Source organism: Artemia franciscana, chromosome 14 (genome assembly GCF_032884065.1).
Source record: "Artemia franciscana chromosome 14, ASM3288406v1, whole genome shotgun sequence".
Lineage (NCBI taxonomy): Eukaryota > Metazoa > Arthropoda > Branchiopoda > Anostraca > Artemiidae > Artemia > Artemia franciscana.
The window spans coordinates 12,775,466-12,800,003 of NC_088876.1; the positions used below are offsets into that span (position 1 = coordinate 12,775,466).

Here is a 24,538-nt window from a genome sequence, read left to right on the forward strand (position 1 = left end):
CGAAACTTCAACGTTTTATGATATGTTTGCAAACTATGCCTTATATTGAACTCAAAATGTTGCGTATTTTAGGCAAAGTGAATCAGTGTACAAAGAACAAGTTTTTAAGCACAAGATATTTTACATTGCTCAATTCATTGGAGAATAAAAGCCCTGGAATCACAGAAAGGACAGAGGAAGTAAGATTTGCTTTTGTCACGGTATAGCTTACGTTTCAAAAAATCTCAGGCTGATTTGTAGTTAAAATTAAGAATAATCACTAGCAAAGTCAAAGTGATGATTTGGGGAATTAGATTCTCCCCCCCCCCACCCAGAAATGAGTTTTCTCCTCTTGATTAATCTGAATATGGTTTCTGTCTAAGCACCATGAGGCAAGATCTTTCCAGTAGTGAAAATCATTTAAAGCAACTCCTTTCAGTAGTGAAAATTCTTTAAAAGGCTTGTGCCAATGCAAATAGGTTGCAAAAAAAAAGTCCATAAGCCCCACCGGCTACTAAAAAGTTGAATAATCTCCATTACGTCGGAAGGTATTTCTTCAAATCAACGCAACATAAATGTAATATTTATATAATCGCTCTGATTCACTGGTTCACTGACTAGTTTAAACTCGAAAGTGAAAGTGAACAATTTTCGACATTTATATTAATGGCTGCGTAAGTTTTTCAGTTTCTTTCGACTTCCTACTATACAGAAATTACCAGTGATAACTGAAATTAGTATTCAAAATATAATTTCATTCATATTGTACAACCCCAACTTTCCCCTCAGCTTCAAACCCTGCCCACTTAACGCACTTTTAGTTTACCCCATGGAGAAGGAGGGTCAATCAAAAATGGATGAGCTCTTAGAATTAGCATTTCTAAGTGCTCTAAACTGGAAACTATGCTGCTCACCGCGCTTGGAATAGTGTTTTCAAGGCTTGGAAAACTCTACAAAATGCTAGGCACAGTTCCACCACTCTACACGCATCACCTGGTGTACATGGTTTCTGAGTGAGACATCTGCTCTTTCTGTTATTCCTGTAGCCAATACATTCCCTGCAGCAAATCCTATTCAATGTTCTTTTTTAAATTCTTTTGTAACGAAAAGGTAGTTTGGTTCTTGAACAGGAAATATTTTAAACTGTTCATTCAAAAAATATATACTCATAAATGGGCAAAATTCATGAAATACTGAAAGAATCTCTTGTAAGAAATGCTGCAAATTATCCACCTTTACTGTATTAGAAACCTAGATTGATTCACTTTTCTATAATATTTGTTATTCTTGTATTTTTGTTTTGAAAGACCCATATGCTATCTAAAGTCAGAACCCTTGTAGCTCTCCAGTAACAAGGATGAGAAAAACAGACATCAGCAAGACATAAGGTGCCATGTTATTTGTCACCTATGCAACATGATTCATGCAAACAGTCATCTAGGAATCAGTCAGGAACAGTGGCTTTTGCAATAAATTTCTAATCATATTGTGTCTTTCTTTTTGCAGGACAGCAAAAGAGAGCTAGCCTATACTCCTTCAGCATAAGAAAGTTGGGCATTTTTGTCTTATAGCCATCACACTTAAGATCATATTATGAACATGAGACAATATCTGGTTTTCATGGTTTTTATACCAGACAGTATTAGCTTTGGCTCGGCGGGAAACTACATTGCAGCTATATTTAATTAAATATTTAGTTGGTATTTTGGTTAGGTTAGGTTAGTTTTGATTATGTATTTAATATATTCAAAATAATGTGGTCTGAGGGGACCCCTTCCATAATGCTTTGTTGTAGTTTTCATAATTTTGTCGGTAAAGTATTATATTTTCATCATGTTTTGTTTTACTTCATTAGCATTAACCAAACTCCACTTTTCGACAGAACTTGAGTGTGGTGGCTATAAGACACAAATACCAAAATTTGTTCAGGGGACAAGGCGTGATGCATGGTTAATATGCGTCAATAACATATTGATGCTCTAATTTTACTACTTTTCAGACCATTATTAAATAAGAAAACAAGTTTCTTCAACTGAAAGTAAGGAATAACAAAGAGAAATTATTACGTGTATGAGGGGGTTCGCCCCCTCGTCAGTACCTTGCTCTGTACACTAAAGTTCAAATTTTGTTCCAATTCTATAAGAATGACACCTGGATCACAAAAGCTGTTTAATTAGAACAAACGGCTCTTTTGAAAGTGCTAAAAACACCTTAGCATGAGAGTAAGGTATTTAGCATGAGAGCAAGAGTGAGGTATTGACGAGGTGGCGAATCCCTCAGGTAATTGTTTAGTTTCGTCACAAGCTGTCTAAACTGGAAACTGCTACAAAGCAGCATAGTTTCCATAATATAGCACTTAGAAATGCTAATTCTAGAAGCATGTACATTTCTGGTTGACCCTCCTCCTCCATGGGGCAAATTAAAAATGCTTAAAGTGGGCAGGGTTTTGAAGCCGAGGGAAAAGCTGGGGTTGTACAATGTGAATGAAATTATATTTTAAGTAGTAATTCTAGTCATCACTAGTATTTTCGGTATAGTAGGAAGTCGAAAGTTAAGCAAAAAACTCACGCATCCATTGATGTTAATATCCAAGATGGTTCACTTTCACTTTCGAGCAAAACCAACGTCCGATTATGCTAACAGGTAACATTACCTATAGAGCGAAGCGTTTTAGTCCCTGAGCCCCGCGGGCAGCGAGGCGAAATCTGTATTCTGATTGTTTGGATACAGACCTCGCCTTGCTGCCTGCGGGCTCAGGGGCTAATACGCTTTACTTTATAGGTAATGTTACCTGTAAGCAAAATCGGACGTTACACTACCTACCTTCAAATTAACGGAACAAAAATGTAATATTTAACAAATCGCTCTGATTCGCCCGTTCAACTTTCGTCAAAGGCCAATGTCAAAACAGCTAGTATTGCAATTGTTCAGAAACAGTAGGCTAATTTAAACTCGAAAGTGAAAGTGAGCCATCTTGAATATTAGCATTAAAAGAAGCGTGAGTTTTTTAATGGTCTTTCGACTTCCTACTATACTGAAATTACCAGTGATGACTGGAATTAGTATTTAAAATATAATTTCATTCATATTGTACAACCCCAACTTTTCCCTCGGCTTCAAAACTCTGCCCACTTTATGCAATTTTAGTTTGCCCATGGAGGAGGAGGGTCAACCAGAAAGTGATGCACTTCTAGAATTAAGATTTCTAATTACTATAGTATGGAAACTATGCTGCTTCGCAGCATAGTTTCCAGTTTGGACAGCTTGTGACGAAACTATAGTTTTACCCCCCCCCTCAAATACGTAAAAATTTCTGTTCGTTTTAAGTTTTAACGTTGCTCCTTACTTTCAGTTAAAAAAATTATTGTTTTATTTAATTTGTGATTATTTTTTCAATAATGTTGAGAAATCCAGTGCTCCATTCATGAAAAAATTCCTTCCCCCATCAAAAATTCCTTCATGGAAAGATCCTCCAAGGTAACCCCCATCAACCAAAACCCCAACAGAAAAGAGTATCCCGTCTGTATAATTCGCAATTACCGATACTATATGTAAACAATGGGCAAAGTTTAAAACTTGCAGCCCTTCCCCGGGGACTTTGGGGGATTAAGTCATCGTCAAGGACATAGTTATTAAATTTTTTGACTATGCTGAACAAAATGGCTATTTCAAAATTTTGATCGGGTGACTTCGGGAAAATGAGCGAGGGAGGGGGCTAGTTGCCCTCACATTTGTAGTCACTTAAGAAGAGCACTAGAACTTTTCTATTTTCTATTTGAGTGAGTCCTCTTGCGATATTCTAGGACCACTGGGTCGAGACGATCACCCCTGGAAAAAAAAACAAATAAGCGCGCATCCGTGATCTGTCTTCTGGCAAAAAATACAAATTCCACATTTTTGCAAATATGAACTTGAAACTTCTACATCAAGGTTCTCTGATACGCTGAATCTGATGGTATGATTTTCAGTAAGCTTCTATGACTTTCATGGGGTGTTTCTTCCTTTTTTTCGACAATAGGGCAAATTTTCTCAGGCTTTTAACTTTTAGGTAAGTCTAAACGTGATGAAATTTATATATTTGAAATTAGCATAAGAATCTGATCCCTTCGATGTATCTATTGGTATCAAAATTCAGTTTTTTTTGTTGCGGTTACTATTGAGCCGCGTAACTGCTTGCTTACAGTTCGCTACCGCGAACTGTTTGAAAAACTACTTTTCTAGACCATAGCTTAAAATTGCTGATTTCATGTTTTATAAATATGAACCACCAGTGAGTTAATGCATAATAAAATTGGGCTCAACAAAGCTAGCTTCAACTCATAAGAAAGTCTATCAGATCTCCCCCTCAGGTGATTTCAGCTGTGATCAGAAATTATTTCATTTCGGGCATTCACTCAATAGTAACAGATCCTCTCATTAGAAAAAAGTCGTATCTAATCTTCTCTCCATTGAAGAATCTAGAAATCGTCTTCAAGTTCATAGACCGTTTTTCTTTGGACTTTTCCAAACCAATGGGGTTGCTAGACCTGTTTTACTCAAAACCCTGTAAATTATCATATAGGGCTATTTGGAGAAAATTGCAAGAAGAAAAACATTCCAATGAAAAATAAAAAGCCATATTAAAACCTATGACGAGAAAAAATAAAGTAATATGAAAAATGGTACTTATACATGTAATACCACTCACTCAACTTTACGTTGTGTAAAACTTGAGAATAAATCGGTTTCTTCGTAAGTTTCTTCGTTACTTTAGTAACAAATTTAGGCTATATATTTGCAAATTAGGGGGTTGGGATAAAATATAGCTGGTCTGCATGCGAAATATGTTAGGTACAATTATTCTGCATGTTATGAGGTAATAATTGTTTTCTCACTTCAAACTAGGTAGGTAGGTAGGTAGGTATGCTTTTATTTCACCAAATAAAAATTACTAAAATTACACTTACAATCAATAATATGCTGCTAAATTTAGGGACGTAAAATGTCCCTGTTCAGCAGCAAAACTACAATAAATAAATGATAACTATTCATTCAAAAAAAAAAAAAAAAAAAAAAAAAAAAAAAAAAAAAAAAAAAAAAAAAAAAAAAAAAAAAAAAAAAAAAAAAAAAAAACGAAACACTGTGCAATCTCTAAACAGCCATCTCTCATCATAAAAAAAAGAAAAAAAAATGGATACATTTTTAACCAATATAATTTGCAATTTATTCAAAAAATATTTTTTATTCTTACTTTAAATAACATAAGGTTTTCAGACCACCTAACACTCTCTGGAATTGAGTTCCAAATAACAACACCTACATGTTTAATCATAAACCCCGATCCCGTTGTATGCCTTATTTCATTGGTCAACTAATCAGAGCTCCTAGTAGAATAATCGTGATAATTCGAATTATATCGATAAAAACTTCTAAAATACTGAGGAGACAGTCCATTAAAAACCTAGTAAACAAAAATTAAAATCTGCTGAGACTTAACAAAATCAACATTCAAAATATCTAAATCTCTAGTACTACCACACGCAAGATACTCACCCAAACTTCTAATTGCCTTATTCTGCATAATCTGGACCCTTTTCACCTGACTAGAAAAATTGCTTGCATACAATGAACAACCATACACTGAATAAGGATGGAAAATTGAATAATAAACTGCTTTCAGGGTATGTAGAGGAAAAAATGTAGGAAATCTTCTTAAAATACCAACTTTGCGAGCCAATTTTGAAGATAAGACTTTGCAATGATGAATCCAACTAAAATTTACATCAAAATAAAATCCTAGATATCTACATTGAAAAATCTGACTAATGGAAACACCTTGTAAAAGAATACTATGATAATTATTTACAACTTTACCAGTACGATTAAATATCATATAATTAGTCTTCTCAATATTCACTGCAAGAAAACTATGCTTTGTGAAGTGAGATAAATTCTCCAGAGCTACATTAGTTATCTATATAAGATCCTCGACAGATTCTCCAATCACTGTAAGCGCTGTCATCTACGAATGATGTAACTACGGCACCAGGAAGGTAAAAACGCATTAAATCCATGTATATAAGGAACAGTAAAGGTCCTAATACCGAACCTTGGGGCACTCCACAATTCACATTGAAGGGTTTCCCTACCACATCATCTATCATAACTTTTGTGGACCTACCATGCAAGTAAGACCTAAGCCAATCCAAACGCTTTTCACGGACTCCTAAACAAGCTAGCCTACTTAATAAGAGATTAAAATCAACGGTATCAAATGCTTTCCTAAAATCTATGAACACAGTAAGAGGGATAAGAAGTTCTAGGGCACTATTAACGCACTCCATTAGATGGTATGCCGCATGAACAGTTGAATGTTTAGTCCTGAAACCGAACTGTGACTCACTTAATATCTTGTCTAAATATTCATACAGCTGTCGATGTACTATTTTCTCGTATATCTTTGAGAATAGTGGTAACAAGCTTATAGGTCGCCAGTTCGTCATATCTTGCTTATTGCCTGATTTGAACAGTGGCACGACCTTTGTTTGTTTAAGCGCTTCAGGGATTTGGCCGACTTCAAGTGACAGGTTAACGAGGTAAAGAAGACATGGTAGTAGATACACTGAAAATCCTTGAATGATTTCAGATTCAAACCGTCAATAACAGCAGCATTTGACTTTAAATTCTTCACAATTTTTGTTAATTCTTCAATTGACGCTTTTTCAAATTGAAATTTATGATGTTCACCTCGATAATCTTCAAAGAGCGTGTCACTTTTTGCTGGGTCTCCGTGAGAAGTGTCTTCCTTGATTCTACTTCCAATACCAGAGAAGAATTTACCAAACTCGTCAGCAATCTGCTGCTTATCAGTGAATGTAACACTCTCGACAGTGATAGCATTTATGAGGCCATCATGTTTACCTGTGCCTTTAATCACGCCGTTAATGGTCTGCCAAGTGCCCCCGCATATCTCCTTTTTGTGCATTAAATTTTTCGATGTAAATTTTTTTTTTTAGAACGTCTTAACTTATTCACTAGATTTCGTTGACGAATATATTCATTTTTACTTTCTTCAGATGAGTCATTTAAACTTTAAAAAAGCAAGCGGTACGAGCATTTATAGCTTCAACAACTTCATCATCAATCCAGGGTTTTCGGGGGATATCTCGTTCTTTTTTCCAAGTAAGTTTCAAGGGACAAGCAGACTCAAATATCGGAGTAATTATCCCAAGAAAGTTGTCGAGGGCACGCGAGGGATCCGGTTCTTCATACACTTTCTCCCACGATATTACACTTATTTGTTCACGGAACTCATGTAAATTTGCCGGCCGAAGATCTGTTATAAGTTTACGCCTAGACTTTTGGTAAGTCGGGCTCCGTTGCTTTATCGTACATGTAACAGGAAGATGATTGGATCCCGGATGGATCATCATATCACAATAAGAATCAGGAACTAAATTTGAATGGAGAAAGACATTATCAATAAGAGTAGCAGAATGTTCAGTTATTCTAGAAGGAAGACGATTCATTGGAAAATAACCATGCGATAACATCAAGTTAAAAAACTCAAAATTACATAACAAATCAAAATTAAAATCCCCCATGATTATGCATTCATTCTTTACAAACAAAAATCAGGAAACTCAACTGAGGGAGTGCTAGGTGGTTTACAAACCAAACAAATTACAATCTTTTTGTTCTCGTCAAATACAGTTTCCACAGAAAAAATTTCCACCTTACCTTCAATCCAAAGGCATAAATCATCCCTCTCTTCAAATTTTATTCCATTTTTCAACAAAAAAGACAAACCTCCATGTCTCATCCGATTACTAACCTTCGAAATCATTTGGTAACCTGGAAAAATGTAAGACGGAAGACAGCTGTCCATAGGCAAAAACATTTCGCAAATACCTAATACATCAATACTACTATTCATAGCAGACAGAAAAATTTCAGTATCCTCAGACGATGATGTAACATGGCAATTCCATTCAGACACACGAAAACTCTTATTTCTTTCCGTATTGGAAAATCAAATGTTACATACTGACTTTTTCCTACTGGCTCAGGGCATTTTACAACACTATCTTGAGCAACTTTACACTCTGAAATTTCATTAACATCTAAAGCATTATTTTCTAGTTCATCCAACATATCCTTCTGGTGTAACGGCAAAACTAATTATCAAGAAATAAGAACAATATAAACTACTGATTCCTTCTGAAAAAAAAATAAAAGCAAAATACTAAAACCAAAAATAAATAACAACAATCTAAGCGACATCTTGCAACGACCATAGGCGACGGGGGAAAGCATCACTCGCAAGGCGTATATAAACGCGACCTTGATCAGACCACACTTGTTTATTACCGTATTTTTCACGAGCTAGGTTCAGAATGTCCCGTCTCTGCTTTGTTAAATTTTCTGATACAAATATACCAGTGCGCACTAGCTTCAACTTAAGCTTAAAAACTTTTTGGGCAATTTCTTTCGACCTGAATTTGACTAGGACCGGAGCCATGGCACCTTGACGATTTGTAGAACTGTTTATTTTAAATCTTCTCACTTCCACAATATTACCATCAGATACTCCAGATATTTCCATTTTATTGCGAATCACACCCCCGATTACAGACTTTAATTCACTACTTGGAGGCTGTTTGATACTGTTGAAAAGAAGAATATCTAGCCTTAAGTCCTGATCATACATATCTAATTTCTGCTCTGCATTCTTAACTCTCTCTTCAAGAAATATTGTTTGATTTCTTAGAAATTTCAGCTCGTTACTGAGGGCTAGGAATTTCGGTTCAAACTCAACAATCAATGCTGAATACACCCCACTAACGATAGTTGAACTCTGAGCTTTTATGGCATTCAAAGTGTCACTGGATAGAGACTGCCTACCAGCAGCAGTAGCCACTAGTTTTCATCCAGTTTCTCGTCTATTTTTTTAGCAAGATTTTCCATCACACTTCGGATTTCCTGTTCTGTCGCGGAAATGCGAGTAATAATAGCCGACGATCCCGCTATAGTTTGTTGCCCAGGAATTGGAATTTGAGTTTTTAGCTTCTCTTTTCAAAGCTCTATATAAATGTTCAGTGGATGAATAAAATCCTCAAATGCTCCCTTTACACCCTTGCTAGTAGATTTCATAGCTTCAGCCTTATTTGCCTCAAACTGCATAAGCTGTGACTCGAGAACAAACTGGGTGTCATGTGACCCGTTGCAAAAAAACAGATACTTAAAGAATTTTGACTTTGAGTTCGCAGTCTTTGCATCCAAAACCTCAATAATACGAACTGGCCAATCGGGGAATCGTCGAAACTTTGCTAGAGCCAGATCATGAATGCTGAATTTAGCCATTTATCTGTAGCTCAAATTTATCAAAAGTAATTAACAACAGTTGCCAAAAAACTCGTACCTGTTAGTGGGGCAGGCCCACGTCAGCAGTGGCAATCACTGTTTGACAGGTGGCCCAGTGAAACGCAGGACCTGCTAATTGATTTCTTCACCATACTCTTGAACAATATTCAACTATCCGAGCATCCAAAATACTCGTGCCAATAATCACACGTCACTAATTATCAGAGCTAGCGAAATGCGACTGCATTGAATGAATGCTAAGTGCGAACTGATCCAAATACTTTACACCATGTGCAAATATATCGCCTAATATTATATATTAAATAGAAAAAACTAGTTTTTTTTAACTGAAAGTAAGGAGCAACATTTAAACTTAAAACGAACAGAAATTACTCCGTATATGAAATGGGTTGTCCCCTCCTCAACGCCTCGCTCTTTACGCTAAAGTTTTTAATTGTTTTAAAAAGTAGAATTGTAGCAGAGTCAAACTTTTGCGTAAAGAGCGAGGGATTGCGGAGGGGACAACCCATTTCATATACGTAGTAATTTCTGTTCGTTTTAAGTTTTAATGTCACTCCTTACTTTCAGTTTAAAAAAAATAGTTTTTTTATTTAATTTCTGAACGTTTTTTAATTAATGCATGTTTAATTTTGGCTCTCCGCACATAAATTATTAAAATGAAATTTTTATATTAATTCTTTTTTTTGGCTAAATGGCTTTCTCTTAGTTTTGATCAGACGATTTTGAGAAATAAGGGGTGGGAAAGGAGGCCTAGTTGCCCTCCAATTTTTCGGTTAATTAAAAATACAACTAACACTTTTAATTTTTAATGAACGATTTTATTAGTAAAAAATATGCGTAACTTAAGAATTAACTTACGTAACAAAATTTTATATTCTTATATTTTTATTATGTGTACGAGGGGGTTTGTACCCTCGTTAATACCTCGCTCTTTACACTAAATCGCAAGTTTCGTCCCAATTCTTTAAGAATGACCGCTGAATCAAAAAGGCTGTAGAATAAATAGTTGGAATTACTAAAAATACTTTAGCATAAAGAGCAAGGCATTTATCTCCTCCTAAATACCTCGCTCTTTATGCTAAAGTATTTTTAGAATCCCTCATATGCGTAATAATCTCTGTTCGTTTTAAGTTTCAATACTACTCCTTACTTTCAGTTGAAAAAACGTGTTCATGTTTATTTTTTCATTGTTTTTTTTTATAGTAATGCTAGAAAATCCTGCGCCCTTTTCATTGAATTTTTCTTCCCCCATGACAAATTCCTCCAAGGAAAGATCCTCCCACATAGCCCCCTCCCCTCAACCCCACCCCCAAACCAAAACGATCCCCCTGAAAACGTCTGTACACTTCCCAATAACCATTACTATATGTAAATACTGGTCAAAGTTTGTAACTTGCAGCCCCTCCCCCAGGGATTGTGGGGGAGTAAGTCATTCCCAAAGACATAGTTATTATGGTTTTTGACTATGCGGAACAAAATGGCTATCTCAAAATTTTGATCCATTGACTTTGGGAAAAAATGAGCGTGGGAGGGGGCCTAGGTGCCCTCCAATTTTTTTGATCACTTAAAAAGGGCACTAGAACTTTTTATTTCCGTTAGAATGAGCCCTCTTGAGACACTCTAGGACCACTTGGTCGATACGATGGCCCCTGGGAAAAAGAAAATAAAACAAACAAATAAATAAACACGCACCCGTGATTTGTCTTCTGGCAAAAAAATACGAAATTCCACATTTTTGTAGATAGGAGCTTGAAATTTTTGCTATAGGGTCCTCTGATACGCCGAATGCGATGGTGTGATTTTCGTTAAGATTCTATGACTTTTAGGGGATGTTTCCCCCTATTTTCCAAAATAAGGCAAATTTTCTCAGGCTCGTAACTTTTGATGACAAAGACTAAATTTAATGAAACTTATATATTTAGAATCATCATGAAAATTCGATTCTTTTGATGTATCTTTTAGCATCAAAATTTCGTTTTTTAGAGTTTCGTTTACTATTGAGCCGGGTCGCTCCTTACTACAGTGCGTTACCACGAACTGTTTGATTTCCAATCTATTCTGTCAATTGTCTTTGTCTTGTCTCACGCTAAGCTGAAAGAAACTAACGAAGAAACCGGTTTGCCCTCGAGTTTTACATAGCGTAAACCTGAGTAAGTGGCGTATAATACACAAGTACCTGAAAATTCAGCTGGAAACGAAGAGAAATTAAAATGAATAATCAAATTAAATTTTAAATGAACTGGAATTATTAGAGCCGCGTATTTTCATACTGAACGTGAATCGTGCTTGAAATCAGCATAACGCTTTTGAAAATCCACCCCTCTGACCCCTTGGCTTGGTTTAAGTTATTAGCCCCTTAAATTTCATGGTCTATCGTATATAGGCACTTATTTTGAAAAGGTGCTTTTGCACAAGAAAAAGGAAAGCTGCTAAAGCTGCTTTATTTGAAAAGCTGCTAAAAAGTCGAATGTTAGGGGTTTCGTTGGAGGGTTACTTTATAGATCAATTTTCTATCGGCGTTCATTGAGATTTAAGATCCTTGAACGATTCTGGTTCAAACCAAACGCCATATGCCTACCTCTCTTATAAAAAGACTGTTTCATTGTGAGGGGGGGGGGCTTAGAGTGGGGATGGGGTTACTTTTGTTCGCCAGTCATATAGCTTGAAAATTTTGACAAAATTTCAGCTCAGGTGAACTGCGACATATCTATCGTCTTGCTGATAGCTGGTCGTATGGTGGTAATCAGGGGGTTGTGAAGAGGCCACTGGTACACTTTGTTTCTCAAACCGTACAGAAATAAAAAGTTTGTGGTAGTCCGGTCCTAATTTCCAGCAAAATATCTAACATTTTGCTGAAAATGTTGTCATTAAAGGGTGGTGTTGGAGTGGCAACAGACCCTTTCTTACCTCCTATCACAAAATCAGAAATCAATGTATATTTTTAATCCAAACAAGATGGAATCCTCTTACCATTCCGCTAAAAAAGTTTGCGGTGGAGAGGTTTAAACGCAGCTGGGATTCAGTCATTTTCACATCAATTTAGGACTTCAGATTCATTTACTGAGATTGGACTTAGATCGTTTTAAATAAAGTCAGGGTTTAGCTCGTTTTGCACTACATTTCCGAAAATCTACGGCTTGAAAAAGGCTCATTTTTACGCCGAGACACGGATATATGGTATTTGCGTCCGGTCAGTCCATAGTTGTGGACTTTTTGTAATTAGTGGGGGTCACGAGGCCCCCACTAAAGTTCCAATGAAAGGTCTAAAATCGTACCATTTTCAAACCTTATCATCTATGTAAAGTTTCCAAAAATCTTGAAGTGTGACAAATGTTTTTTATTATTTTTTTTTTTGTGCACTGTCGCTCTTGATTGTATCATCAAATTTTCTGTTACCCTTCTACGTTGTTTGCTGAGTAGTTATTTGGTGTGTTAAAACGGCTGACATCATGCATCCAAAATCAGACAAAGTAGAGAAGATTGAACAAGCCCGACCATATGCGTATAAGTAAAGATTTCAAAGTGCGTTTCGATGATGTATAAGTGATCTGAGTGAAATTGAGACGTGTCATAGTACAAAAAGCATTCACACTGTTCACTCTACTTGATATCTGATTCAAACATCAGCAAGACTTAATCTGAAGTTTTTCTTTTTGGCTAATCAAACTTTTTTGTAGTAGCATAGGAATGAATAAGCTTAATAACGACCTTACATACAAATTTCATAATGAAGAAGACTGTGACAAAAATAAGCTAGATTGCTAGTAATTTTCCGAAATTTCAGTAGCGTTTACCCTACCCCCCCCCACTGAAGTGAATTGCTTTGTACACTCTTAATCTGGACGCATACAAGATAGACGTAACCTAATCTTTTCTTCAATATTAAATAAAATAATCCTTTTTGTTGTTAACAATGGTTGAAGAAGAAAATCCAATTTCAAATAAGAATGAAATGAAAGCTTGAAAAAAACCTATAGCTTTTCTATCTTTACTTATTTAATTTCAAGTTAAGCAGCTTGGTAGCATAATATTCACGGCTAGGCAGTGTGTCGTGGTACAAACTTTGATTACCCCTTCTCTAAGCGGACGAAGTTAAACAGAAACGTTTGAAAGGGCATTAATAAGAGCTGAAAAACAATTTTGGTTTACAAACAATATCAATGCTGTCACATAATGGTGTTTATGCACGAAAATTATTCCTTTAAACATCTGTAATTAATTTTCTCTTTTAGGAAAAAAAGAAAGATTGGCAAAAATTAGTATCGGAAGCAGATACTAGTGACTTCGCAAACCTCATAATTGACGAAATTTCACAATACGCTAAAGTTGAGTAAGTTAATATTTTATTTGAGCTATTTAACAAAAAAATGATCCATAACAGAATAGTAGTCCAGCCAAAGAGCCTGTAGGATAATAGGCATAAAAAAGAAAAAAAAAAACAGTTTCTACTCCTCTGTAAGGATCGGACAAGAAATATCTTGCCCCTGCCCTCAAACACAAAACTTTAAGTCCCCCTAACTCCTTCCCCCAAAAAAGAACTTCCTTAAAATCACAAATCGATCCTCTAGCCGTGATACAAAACGCAATATACTTAACGCGATGAGTAAAATATTTGCCTTTTCTTAGTTGAACCTTATGAAGATAATGAAAAATATCTATCTGCCTTAAGGATTCAGTTGTAACAAGCGAAAAATGCATACTCTCTTGTAATGATCGGAAATCTGCTGACGCCTGATTGTGAAAGTACTTCAGAGAAGCACTGGCTTCAAATACCCATTGAATAGACTCAGCTGGATTACTCGGTCTTACAAACACTTACCAATTATATTTAGTAGCATAGAATTTGAAAAATAAAGCGAATCAAAATTGCCTCGTATGGAAAACATACCACGGGGCGTTTGGCCAAAATGAGAAAAATTAAAATTCGTCGATCTTTTACAGCTCGCTCGTACGTTGAACTTTTTAATGGTTTAATTTCTACACTAACTATTTTTAGTTCAATTGAAAAGTTTAAATTTCCGTCCCGTCAGTCTATTTTCGATACTTCAAAGATACTTTAAAGATACTTTAAAAGACAGTCACACGTCCATTGCAGCTCAGTTTGATTTACCGCGTGGGTCAAAATCTTACCAAAATGTGCGATAGATTGTGTATTTACATTTTTTTTTACGAAAAATGTAAATACATTTTTTGCTTTTTTCTAGTACCCGTGAATTTACTAAAAAACGTTTCTGCTATTTTGTTACCTTCTTTGGCTCCCTACTCTAGAGCCAAATTCTCCATGCTCTGTGGTGTTGGAGGATGCAAGCTTCTGAGGTTTTTGACAAATTCAAATCGAGCTATTTCATGCTATGTAAGCTTTTTAGAACGTTTGAAACGTTTTACTTTTGGTCACTTTGATTTTCAAATACTAAATTATTCAAAACTTCATTAACAGCACAAACTGATCTTTGGTGGGTTTTGAAGAAACTGTGGGAGATATACACAAGGGAAAAATCTCAGTGGGGGTGGAATTAAATGCAAAGGCCTTAAATACTTACACGTTTCTCTTCTTCTCACATCATAGAAAGTTTGAGGGCAACACTTATAAATTTTTTTTCCGCACAAATATTCTTCCATTGTAACTCATGTCTAAAAACCTAAATATATTCTACTACAAAATGTAAGAAAATCCCAGTCAGCTCACTCTTGATTTGTTTTCTATGTAAATGGACTTGGTTTGGGCTTAAGTGTTTTATCAATCAATAAAACGAGAGCTTTCTGCTTTTTATGGCACTTGGTATTAACCAAGTGACATATAGCAGTCGCCAATTCTGTCGGTCTGTCGGTCTGTCTGTCGGTCCCGGTTTTGCTACTTTAGGCACTTCCAGGTAAGCTAAGACGATGAAATTTGGCAAGCGTATCAGGGACCAGACCAGATTAAATTAGAAATAGTCGTTTTTCCGATTTGACCATCTGGGGGGGGGGAGTGGGGGCCCGGTTAATTCGCAAAAAATAGAAAAAATGAAGTATTTTTAACTTATCAGCGGGTGATTGGATCTTAATGAAATTTAATGTTTGGAATGATATTGTGTCTCAGAGCTCTTATTTTAAATCCCGACCGGATCTGATGACATTGGGGGGAGTTGGAGGGGGAAAATCTAAAGTCCTGGTTTTTCTACGTTAGGCACTTCCAGGTAAGCTAGGACGATGAAATTTGGCAAGCGTATCAGGGACCGGACCAGATTAAATTAGAAATAGTCGTTTTCCCGATTTGACCATCTGGGGGGGGGGGCGTGGGGGCCCGGTTAATTCGCAAAAAATAGAAAAAATGAAGTATTTTTAACTTATAAGCGGTTGATTGGATCTTAATGAAATTTAATGTTTGGAATGATATTGTGTCTCAGAGCTCTTATTTTAAATCCCGACCGGATCTGATGACATTGGGGGGAGTTGGAGGGGGAAAACCTAAAGTCCTGGTTTTTCTACGTTAGGCACTTCCAGGTAAGCTAGGACGATGAAATTTGGCAAGCGTATCAGGGACCGGAACAGATTAAATTAGAAATAGTCGTTTTCCCCATTTGACCATCTGGGGGGGGGGGGGAGTAGAGGCCGGTTAATTCGGAAAAAATAGAAAAAATGAAGTATTTTTAACTTATGAGCGGGTGATTGGATGTTAATGAAATTTGATGTTTGGAATGATATTGTGTCTCAGAGCTCTTATTTTAAATCCCGACTGGGTTTGATGACATTGGGGGGAGTTGGGGGGGGGAAACCTAAAATCTTGGAACGGGTTATCGGATCTCAATGAAATTTGATGTTTAGAAGGATATCGTGTCTTAGAGCTCTTATTTTAAATCCCGACCGCATCTGGTGATGGGGGCGGGGAGTTGGGAGGGGGAAACCTAAAACTTGGAAAACACTTAGAGTGGAGGGATCGGGATGAAACATGGTGGGAAAAATAAACACAAGTCCTAGATAGATGATTGACATAAACGGAACGGATCCGCTCTCTTTTGGGTAGTGGGGGGGGGGGGGGTATTTCTGAAAAATAAAAAAAAATGAGGTATTTTCAACTTACGAACGGGGATCGGATCTCAATGAAATTTGATATTTAGAAGGATATCGTGGCTCAGAGCTCTTATTTTAAACCCGACCGGATTTGGTGACATTGGGGGGGGGGAGTTGGGAGGGAAAAACCTAAAAATTGGAAAACACTTAGAGTGGAGGGATCGGGATTAAACTTGGTGGAAAAAAAAAACACGAGTCCTAGATACATGATTGACATAACCAGAACGGATCCGCTCTCTTTGGGGTAGTTGGGGGGGGGGTTAATTCTGAAAAATTAGAAAAAATGAGGTACTATTTACTTACGAACAGGTGATTGGATCTCCATGAAATTTGATTTTTAGAAGGATATCGCGTCTCAAAGCTCTTAATTTAAATCCTGACCGGATCTGGTGACATTGGGGGAAGTTTGGGGTGGGGAAACCTAAAATGATGGGAAACGCTTAGATTGGAGGGATTGGGATGAAACTTGGTTGGAAAAATAAACAGAAGCCTTGCATACGTGATTTACATAATTGGAACGGATCCGCTCTATTGGGGGGGGGGGGTAATTCTGAAAAATAAGAAAAATGACGTATTTTTAACTTACAAAGGAGTGATCGGATCTTCATGAAATTTGATATTTAGAAGGATCTTGTGCTTTAAAGTTCTAATTTCAAATTCCGACCAGATCCTGTGACATTCGGGGGAGTTGGAGGGGGGAACCGGAATTCTTGGAAAACATGAAAATTGGAGTATTTATATCTTACGAATAGATGATCGGATCGTAATGAAATTTGATTTTTAGAAGGAATTCATGTCTCAGAGCTCTTATTTCAAATCCCGACCAAATTTTTTGACATTGTGGGGATTTGGAGGGGGAAATCTTGGAAAAACACTTGGAGTGTAGGAATCGGGATGAAGCTTGGTGGATAGAATAAACATATGTCCTTGATACGTGATTGACAGAATCGTACTGGATTCGCTCTCTTTGGAGGAGTTGGGGGGAGGGGTTCAGTGATTTGGCGAGTTCGGTGCTTCTGGACGTGATAGGGCGATGAAAATTGGTTGGCGTGTCAGGGAGCTGCACAATTTGACTTGATAAAGTCGTTTTCCCAGATTCGACCATCTGGGGGGCAAAAGGGAGAGGGAAAATTAGAAAAAAATAGGTATTTATAACTTACGAGTGGGTGATCGGATCTTAATGAATTTTGATATTAAGAAGGACTTTGTGACTCAGAGCTCTTATTTTAAATCTTGACCGGCATTAAGCCTCTTATTTTCCTTTTTAAATCAATCTATTGATTCATAGAATTTTGTTAGAGCTCATACCATATGATCTCTTGGCTCTTAGCTCTTCTCGCCTCGTCACAAGTGCCATATGAGCTCTTAGCTCTTGTTAAAAAAAGCAATGATTTTCCGATCATTTTTGTGACTTATTGTGACGAATTGATGAGCTCTGTTTTAAAATCTTTGACATTTTGGAATCGAAATTCAGCATTAGCTAAGACAAAATCCTTGAAAATAAGACTCTAAAATGATAAAGAAAATAAAGTTGCTATTGGATGCCAAATAGGTTTGTGTAGGCTTACTTAATTTGCTCAATACTAAAATGTAAGTGAAAAATGTTCATAAACCTACTTCGCGCTTAAGAAATTTATTTATCACTTTTTCTGTTGTTTATTTTATTGTATTAGTGAATCTATTTTAAAAGCCGATTAGTTTAATGCGTCAAATACTGCATGCTATTTTGGTGAAGAATAAATCTTGGAATCTGTACAAAAAGAAAAAAGAAGGTGAAATTAGATAGGTTCATAGACCCTTTTGGGAATGGAATCTACCATCCAAATTAGCTTTCACTTACCCAACTGTGCTTCTCACATCAATCTTGTACACTGACCTGTAAGAATTTCGTACTAGGTGAACAAACTTCGGATTGTCTTCGTCTGGAAGGCGCGTTGCAAATAATGTACTTTCAGTAAAAAAAAAAAAAAAAAAAAAAAAAAAAAAAAAAAAAAAAAAAAAAAAAAAAAAGATTCTAAGCCAAGCTATATTTTTTTTCTGAAATGACCAAAATTGTTCAATCTCCTTTAAAATTTTAAAGCAATCTTGATACGACACCTCTCAAAGATGTTTGACTGACCTATTTTATAGTTCAGATGGACAGTTCGGAATAACAGCCTTTTTTAATGACGATTGAGCGTCTAATATTGGATCTTTATTGGGACTTCAGTTCTACAATACTCTCCTATCTATTCCAAATTATTGAAATTGACACCATTTCAAAATGCTTATTATTTTCTAATTTCTAAAAGAAAATCCCCTCCCCTTTCAAATCCACACTGGAACGTTGGGCAAACAGTTTTCTGCCATCCTTCATCAAAATTTATACGAATAGACTTTTATTTTTTTTTCTATATATCCAGTATTTATATCAATTTGCTCGTGCTTTAACTTGACTTATCAGGTTTTTTATCCTTAACCTCTGCGTTGAACCTGTATTTGGTTGTGATTTTGTGTTTATTTTTCAAAGAAATTTGATGATGTCAAGGGCAGATGCCTTGCTTGAATAAGCTGTAATATTCTAGACGATGCCGAAAAAGTACGTTCTGAATTTATCCATGATTTTAGCTCTCCAATGGGTGACATAAAAGAGACAGAAATCGCCAAGGATAAAGTAAATCAAGAAGAGAAAACTATAGGAGTTAATCAAGGAGACACTCAATATTCTGTCAATAGAGATATTGTGAGATCTGCTTCGGTGCACGAGCACAAGCCCAACCTTCCGAAGAATGATGCAACGAAAGTAAGCATACCTGTCTTGAAAATATGAGTGGTTTTTGGACGTAAAAACAGATTTTTTAGATTAAAGTTATCTAAACTATACTAAAAATAACCACGAAGTCGATAATGATTAATAAGAGAAAAAAATCAAATGAAATCATACATTGCGTTCAGTTGAAGAAAACTTCGTTTTTGTTTAATTTAGAATTGAAAGTTTGCCGTTTATTTGTGGTTCTTCGTGACTTTTTCTCAAATTAGAGACTTTGCACAAACTAAAGATAGGGATAGTTAACAACTTTAAACTTCAGTTAGCTAATTTCCCATTAGACTCATCCATTTTGAAGCAATTAAAAATTAAACATAAGTTGTTTTCAATTATGTTTCACTTCAAATAGTTCAGAGCAGTGAAAAAAGGTACACACGTCTTTAAAGACATCTTTAAAAATACATACCTCGAATATTTTCAACTTTACTGCAGAGATCTGTATTTAGCCCGGTGTGGGGTTATCCCTCTCACCATGGACGGCGCAATGCCGATAGAAACAAAAATATGGTATGGTAGAATTGAGTATTGTGGCATATTTTTAAGTGGGCAATGGGTTCTCGGTTCTAATTGTGCTAAATAATTTGAATTTTGGGCTGTATTCCAAGAAAAGTACACAAATTTGCGTTTTATTCCTTTGCAGTCAGTTTTTTAGATAAAGGTGAAGCATTGGAAGGACTTTTTTTCAAAAATATCGCAACGTAAAATTTTTTTTTTTCTAAATAACATTGTTTTTGAGTCGTATTGAAAGGTAAGATTCATTTTTTTTGTAGCCATTTTGGTTAAATAATGCATAGGAAATCCCTTAATATAATTTAAAAGCCCCGATTCAGGATTATTCTAAAAAAAATTTAATTGAACGATATATGATTTTTAGGGCATATATACCAAGAAATAAGAAATATCCAAATTTTGTATGACCACTTATTGTTTTGGTCACTTTCACTCAAACACTGCCTATCGGGAAGTTCCTAAGCTTTTTACCTATGACACTGCCCAATATCTTTTTAATATAAAGATAGGCAGGTTTTCTTTCTCATCAATCAGTTTGAATTTCTGAGGCAAGCATCTTGGCCAAAGGAATATTATATTTTGTTTACCTTCTCTCCCACTGCGTCTGCCAGAAAGTGCCCAGGCTTTGTATCTATACCACTGCGCAACATCTTTTCAAACAGCCCGTCGTACGAACTGCAAGTAAGGTGTGGCTAGGCCCGATAGTATTGTAAGCTCTAAAAACGAAATTACGATGAAAATAGATATATAAAAGAAGTTGCTTTTTATCCTGATTCCAAATATAGAAAATTCATCGAGTCAAATGTTACCCATCGAAAGGTACGAGCCTGAGAAAATGTGCGTTATTCTTTAAAGTGGGAGGAAAAGCCACACGATTTCAAGGAATCTAAATGACAACTGCACCACTAGATTCAGGGTTCTTCGTATTAGAGAACCCTGTTGCAGAGATTTGAATTTCCCATTTGAAAAAAATACGGGATTTTGTATTTTTGATGCGTGTTTATTATTATTTTTTGTCTCCCTAAAGCCTAATTGACCAAATAAAAAGCTATAGTGCTATATTTACGGGACCAAAAAGAATGGAGGGCAATACTATGCCTCTGGGGATGATATGACCCAACACAGCGTCTGAGGAAAGAGCTAAAAGTTATGAAATTTGCCCATTATTTACTTTTATTGGGATAAACACATTTTTCGCAGGGGGGGAGGGCCTTCAGTAGGGGGGTATTTTCGAAGGGGCTACTTTTCAGTGGAGATGAAAATTTCCGGGATGAACTTTTTAGGGGAAATTTGTCAGAATCCCTTTTGGAAATTCTATGTATTTGTTTTATTTTCTCTTTGGCGGGAGAAAATTTTCTCAATGTCACATGCGCAAATGTTCCAGGGGAACTGTCCGAAGGAAATTTTCAGCGAGGTTGGAACTGTCTGCGGGATTTTTATAATCAGGGGGGGGGATATTCTTTTGAAAATTTTCCACGGAGAGGAGGGGAATTTCCGGTAGGAAGTGAAAGACGATCAGAAATTAAATAATTTTTTTTCAGGCGAAAGTAGACAAAGGAGAATTTTCCAGGGCGAATGGTCTGCAGGAAATTTACTGGGGGTAATTTACAGCATGGATGGAATTGTCCAAGGGGTCGTTCCAGGGAACAGGAAATTTTATGCTGGAGAAAATCCCAATGGATATTTCATGAAGGGGCGGGGGGGATATCCTGGCATTGTTTGAAAAACGATCAGAAATTCAATGTAAAAAAAACATGTTTTTTTCAATTGAAAGTAAGGAGCAACATTAAAACCTAAAACGAATAGAAATGAATAGATGAAACCTAAAACAAATAGAAACGAAACCTAAAACGTATATGAGGGATGCTTCCAGTTCCTCAATCCCTCGCTCTTTACTCTAAAGTTTTAATTTTTACCCAATCCCTTTAAAACGACTCCTGAAACACAAGGGCCGTTTGAATGGAATAAGAAGCTTCCTTAAAGTAATAAAAAACTTTAGCGTAAAGAGCGAAGGCGTGAGGAAGGTTGACGCTTCCCTGATATACCAAATAATTTCAGGTCACTTAAAGTTAACGTTGTTTTGTACTTTCAGTTTAAAAAACTTGTCTACTTTTTATGTCTAATCATTTTAAAGAAAAACAGGTTTTCTTTTCATCAATCGACTCAAACTTATAAGGCAAGAACCTTGGGCCACAGGGATATGGGAATAATGATTTTCAGCGGCGTTTGTCCCTCTTCCGACCTTTTCACTAATGTTGTTGGATGAACTTGTAACTTATAAGGCAAGAACCTTGGGCCACAGGGATATGGGAATAATGATTTTCAGCGGCGTTTGTCCCTCTTCCGACCTTTTCACTAATGTTGTTGGATGAACTTGTAACTTATAAGGCAAGAACCTTGGGCCACAGGGATATGGGAATAATGATTTTCAGCGGCGTTTGTCCCTCTTCCGACCTTTTCACTAATGTTGTTGGATGAACTTGTAACTTATAAGGCAAGAACCTTGGGCCACAGGGATATGGGAATAATGATTTTCAGCGGCGTTTGTCCCTCTTCCGACCTTTTCACTAATGTTGTTGGATGAACTTGTAACTTATAAGGCAAGAACCCTGGGCCACAGGGATATGGGAATAATGATTTTCAGCGGGGTTTGTCCCTCTTCCGACCTTTTCACTAATGTTGTTGGATGAACTTGTAACTTATAAGGCAAGAACCTTGGGCCACAGGGATATGGGAATAATGATTTTCAGCGGCGTTTGTCCCTCTTCCGACCTTTTCACTAATGTTGTTGGATGAACTTGTAACTTATAAGGCAAGAACCTTGGGCCACAGGGATATGGGAATAATGATTTTCAGCGGCGTTTGTCCCTCTTCCGACCTTTTCACTAATGTTGTTGGATGAACTTGTAACTTATAAGGCAAGAACCTTGGGCCACAGGGATATGGGAATAATGATTTTCAGCGGTGTTTGTCCCTCTTCCGACCTTTTCACTAATGTTGTTGGATGAACTTGTAACTTATGGGGCAAGAACTTTGAGCCAAGAGTATAGAGCGGAAGGTTGGCTGAAAATTCCCGAACTCGCTTTAAGTTTGTAAAGCTGGTATTTACAGCCAACCCAGCTTTATCAAGAAATTTTAGACCGTTGCTCATCACGTTCCAGTTGGCAAGTTGGCTGTGAATTGTTATTCTCGGAACCTTCATTATTTCAAAACGACACAAACAAAGCAGCTACGCTAATTTCAGCCATCCTATATAGACATTGATTCATTATTCTACAATTATACACAGTACTACTTTATTATCCTATTTCCCACTAATATGGAGGAAATATGATTAAAATTGTGGTAAAAAAAAGATAATATATAAATTGTTTCACAACAACTTTGTTGTGAATGCGCATAAAAAGTATGTACTTCAGTAGTCTTACTAAATATTCTTCACAATTTGTGCTTAAATTCGCACTGAAAATAATATTTTTAACTCAGCCCTAACTTGGAAGATAGCAGGTAAAGATGAAAGTTTAACATGACCGAATCTCCTCTGTTTTCTTTGAGGATTATCTTACAAATTAGGGGAAATACTTAGAGATAATTGGCCTTCAACGCATTCTCTGAAGGGTTCCCATGCAACTGAACCCTTATTTAACTTAGCCCTGTGCAACTCAACCCATTTAACTGAACCTTATTTTGGCTCAACACTTTTCAATTCAACCCCCATTCAACTCGACCCCTGTGCAACTCAATACCAATTGAACTCAAGTCAGCCTAACTAAACCATCATGCACCTGAACCCCCTTGCAATTGAACCCTTAGGTAAGGTTGAGTTGCCTACACGGAGGTTGAGTTGAATGGGGGTAAAGTTAAATAGGGTTGGGTTAAACAGGGTTGAGTTAGATAAGGCTCAGCTAAATGAGGGTTAAATTGCATACGGAGGTTCAGGTACACGCACACCTCTCCAGAGGACCATGTCCAGAATTATTGCTCGATGATGGGGGTTTATAGGTCGTTACCTGGATTTTACGACCGATTTAGAAGTCTCAGAAACATTTGGAGGGTGGAGGGGTCAAACCTGTTGCACCAACCTTAGATATGCCCCTGACTCTCTGGTTTATCACTATTATAAATCCGCTGGAAACCGTCGAAAAATAGTTTTTGTCTTATTACTCCCTGTGTTTTAAGAATAACCTTCTGCAAGGTAGTTGAATTTTCGCAGTTTGGCCAAAGCATTAGATCCTTTTTTTTATAATCCGGACGAATCGTGTTTTAGGACAAGATTCGTGGCAGAAGGGCTTCACAAAATTCCCATTGCATCACTTCAGATTGGAAACCATAATGACTATTAGAGCGTGAAAAAGGATTAAATTAATTTTGCGGCAAAAAACAAGTGTTTACATTAATTATAGTTGGCGTGGCAGTATGTAGCAAACAAATTGAAGTTGTGCTCTATTGGAATCATTTTTTTTCTTTTTAGGAACTCGAAGATCAGTTAAAAGGTCAGCCTGTTATCTGACAAACTTTAGTGCAGTACTTATGGATTATACAACGCTGTTATGTTATATTTGTATTCCTACGAAAACACAACATGTATTTTAATTAAATTAGTATGATAAAATTGAAGAGTACTTTGTTACTAATTACTTAGGATTTTCGTCAGACGGAGAGTTTTCGCGTTCTTCATTCAATTTTTCTTTGTCCGCATTAGGAATCTTCTTCCTTTTAAAGAATCCAACCTAGAATATAAGACCAAGATTTAAATAGGTCACATACTTTTTTTGTGATGAAAAAAGAAATATAAAATTAAATGGGTTTGATAATGTAAGCTTACATTTA

At 36.4% G+C, this 24,538-nt stretch overlaps 2 protein-coding genes across 4 annotated transcripts in view; one reads left to right on the plus strand and one right to left on the minus strand.

Annotated features, from left to right (window-relative positions):
- Nucleotides 1-24,320, plus strand: LOC136035334 (uncharacterized). Of its 2 annotated transcripts, none has more exons than XM_065717066.1 (4): nucleotides 1-200; nucleotides 13,575-13,672; nucleotides 19,000-19,174; nucleotides 24,180-24,320. In XM_065717066.1, exons 1-4 carry the CDS (start codon nucleotides 18-20, stop codon nucleotides 24,216-24,218), a joined length of 495 nt encoding a protein of 164 aa, XP_065573138.1. In that variant the 5' UTR covers nucleotides 1-17; the 3' UTR covers nucleotides 24,219-24,320. The 2 variants fall into 2 exon arrangements, with proteins under 2 accessions (XP_065573138.1, XP_065573139.1); XM_065717067.1 differs by having other exon boundaries at nucleotides 1-179.
- The window catches only part of LOC136035331 (integrin alpha-PS4-like), a 207,886-nt gene continuing 207,630 nt past the window's right edge, over nucleotides 24,283-24,538 (minus strand). For both annotated transcript variants that reach the window (XM_065717060.1, XM_065717061.1), the window contains one exon: nucleotides 24,283-24,438. In XM_065717060.1, the coding sequence (XP_065573132.1) occupies nucleotides 24,343-24,438 (96 nt within the window). In that variant the 3' untranslated portion in view covers nucleotides 24,283-24,342. The remainder of the gene's footprint in view (nucleotides 24,439-24,538) is intronic.

Coding starts and splice junctions, on each gene's coding strand:
- LOC136035334 (XM_065717066.1), top strand. CDS start 18: ATGATATGTTTGCAAACTATGCCTTATATTGAACTCAAAATGTTGCGT. Junction 201..13,574: donor TAAGATTTGCTTTTGTCACG/GTATAGCTTACG, acceptor TTTCTCTTTTAG/GAAAAAAAGAAAGATTGGCA. Junction 13,673..18,999: donor TCACAATACGCTAAAGTTGA/GTAAGTTAATAT, acceptor CCATGATTTTAG/CTCTCCAATGGGTGACATAA.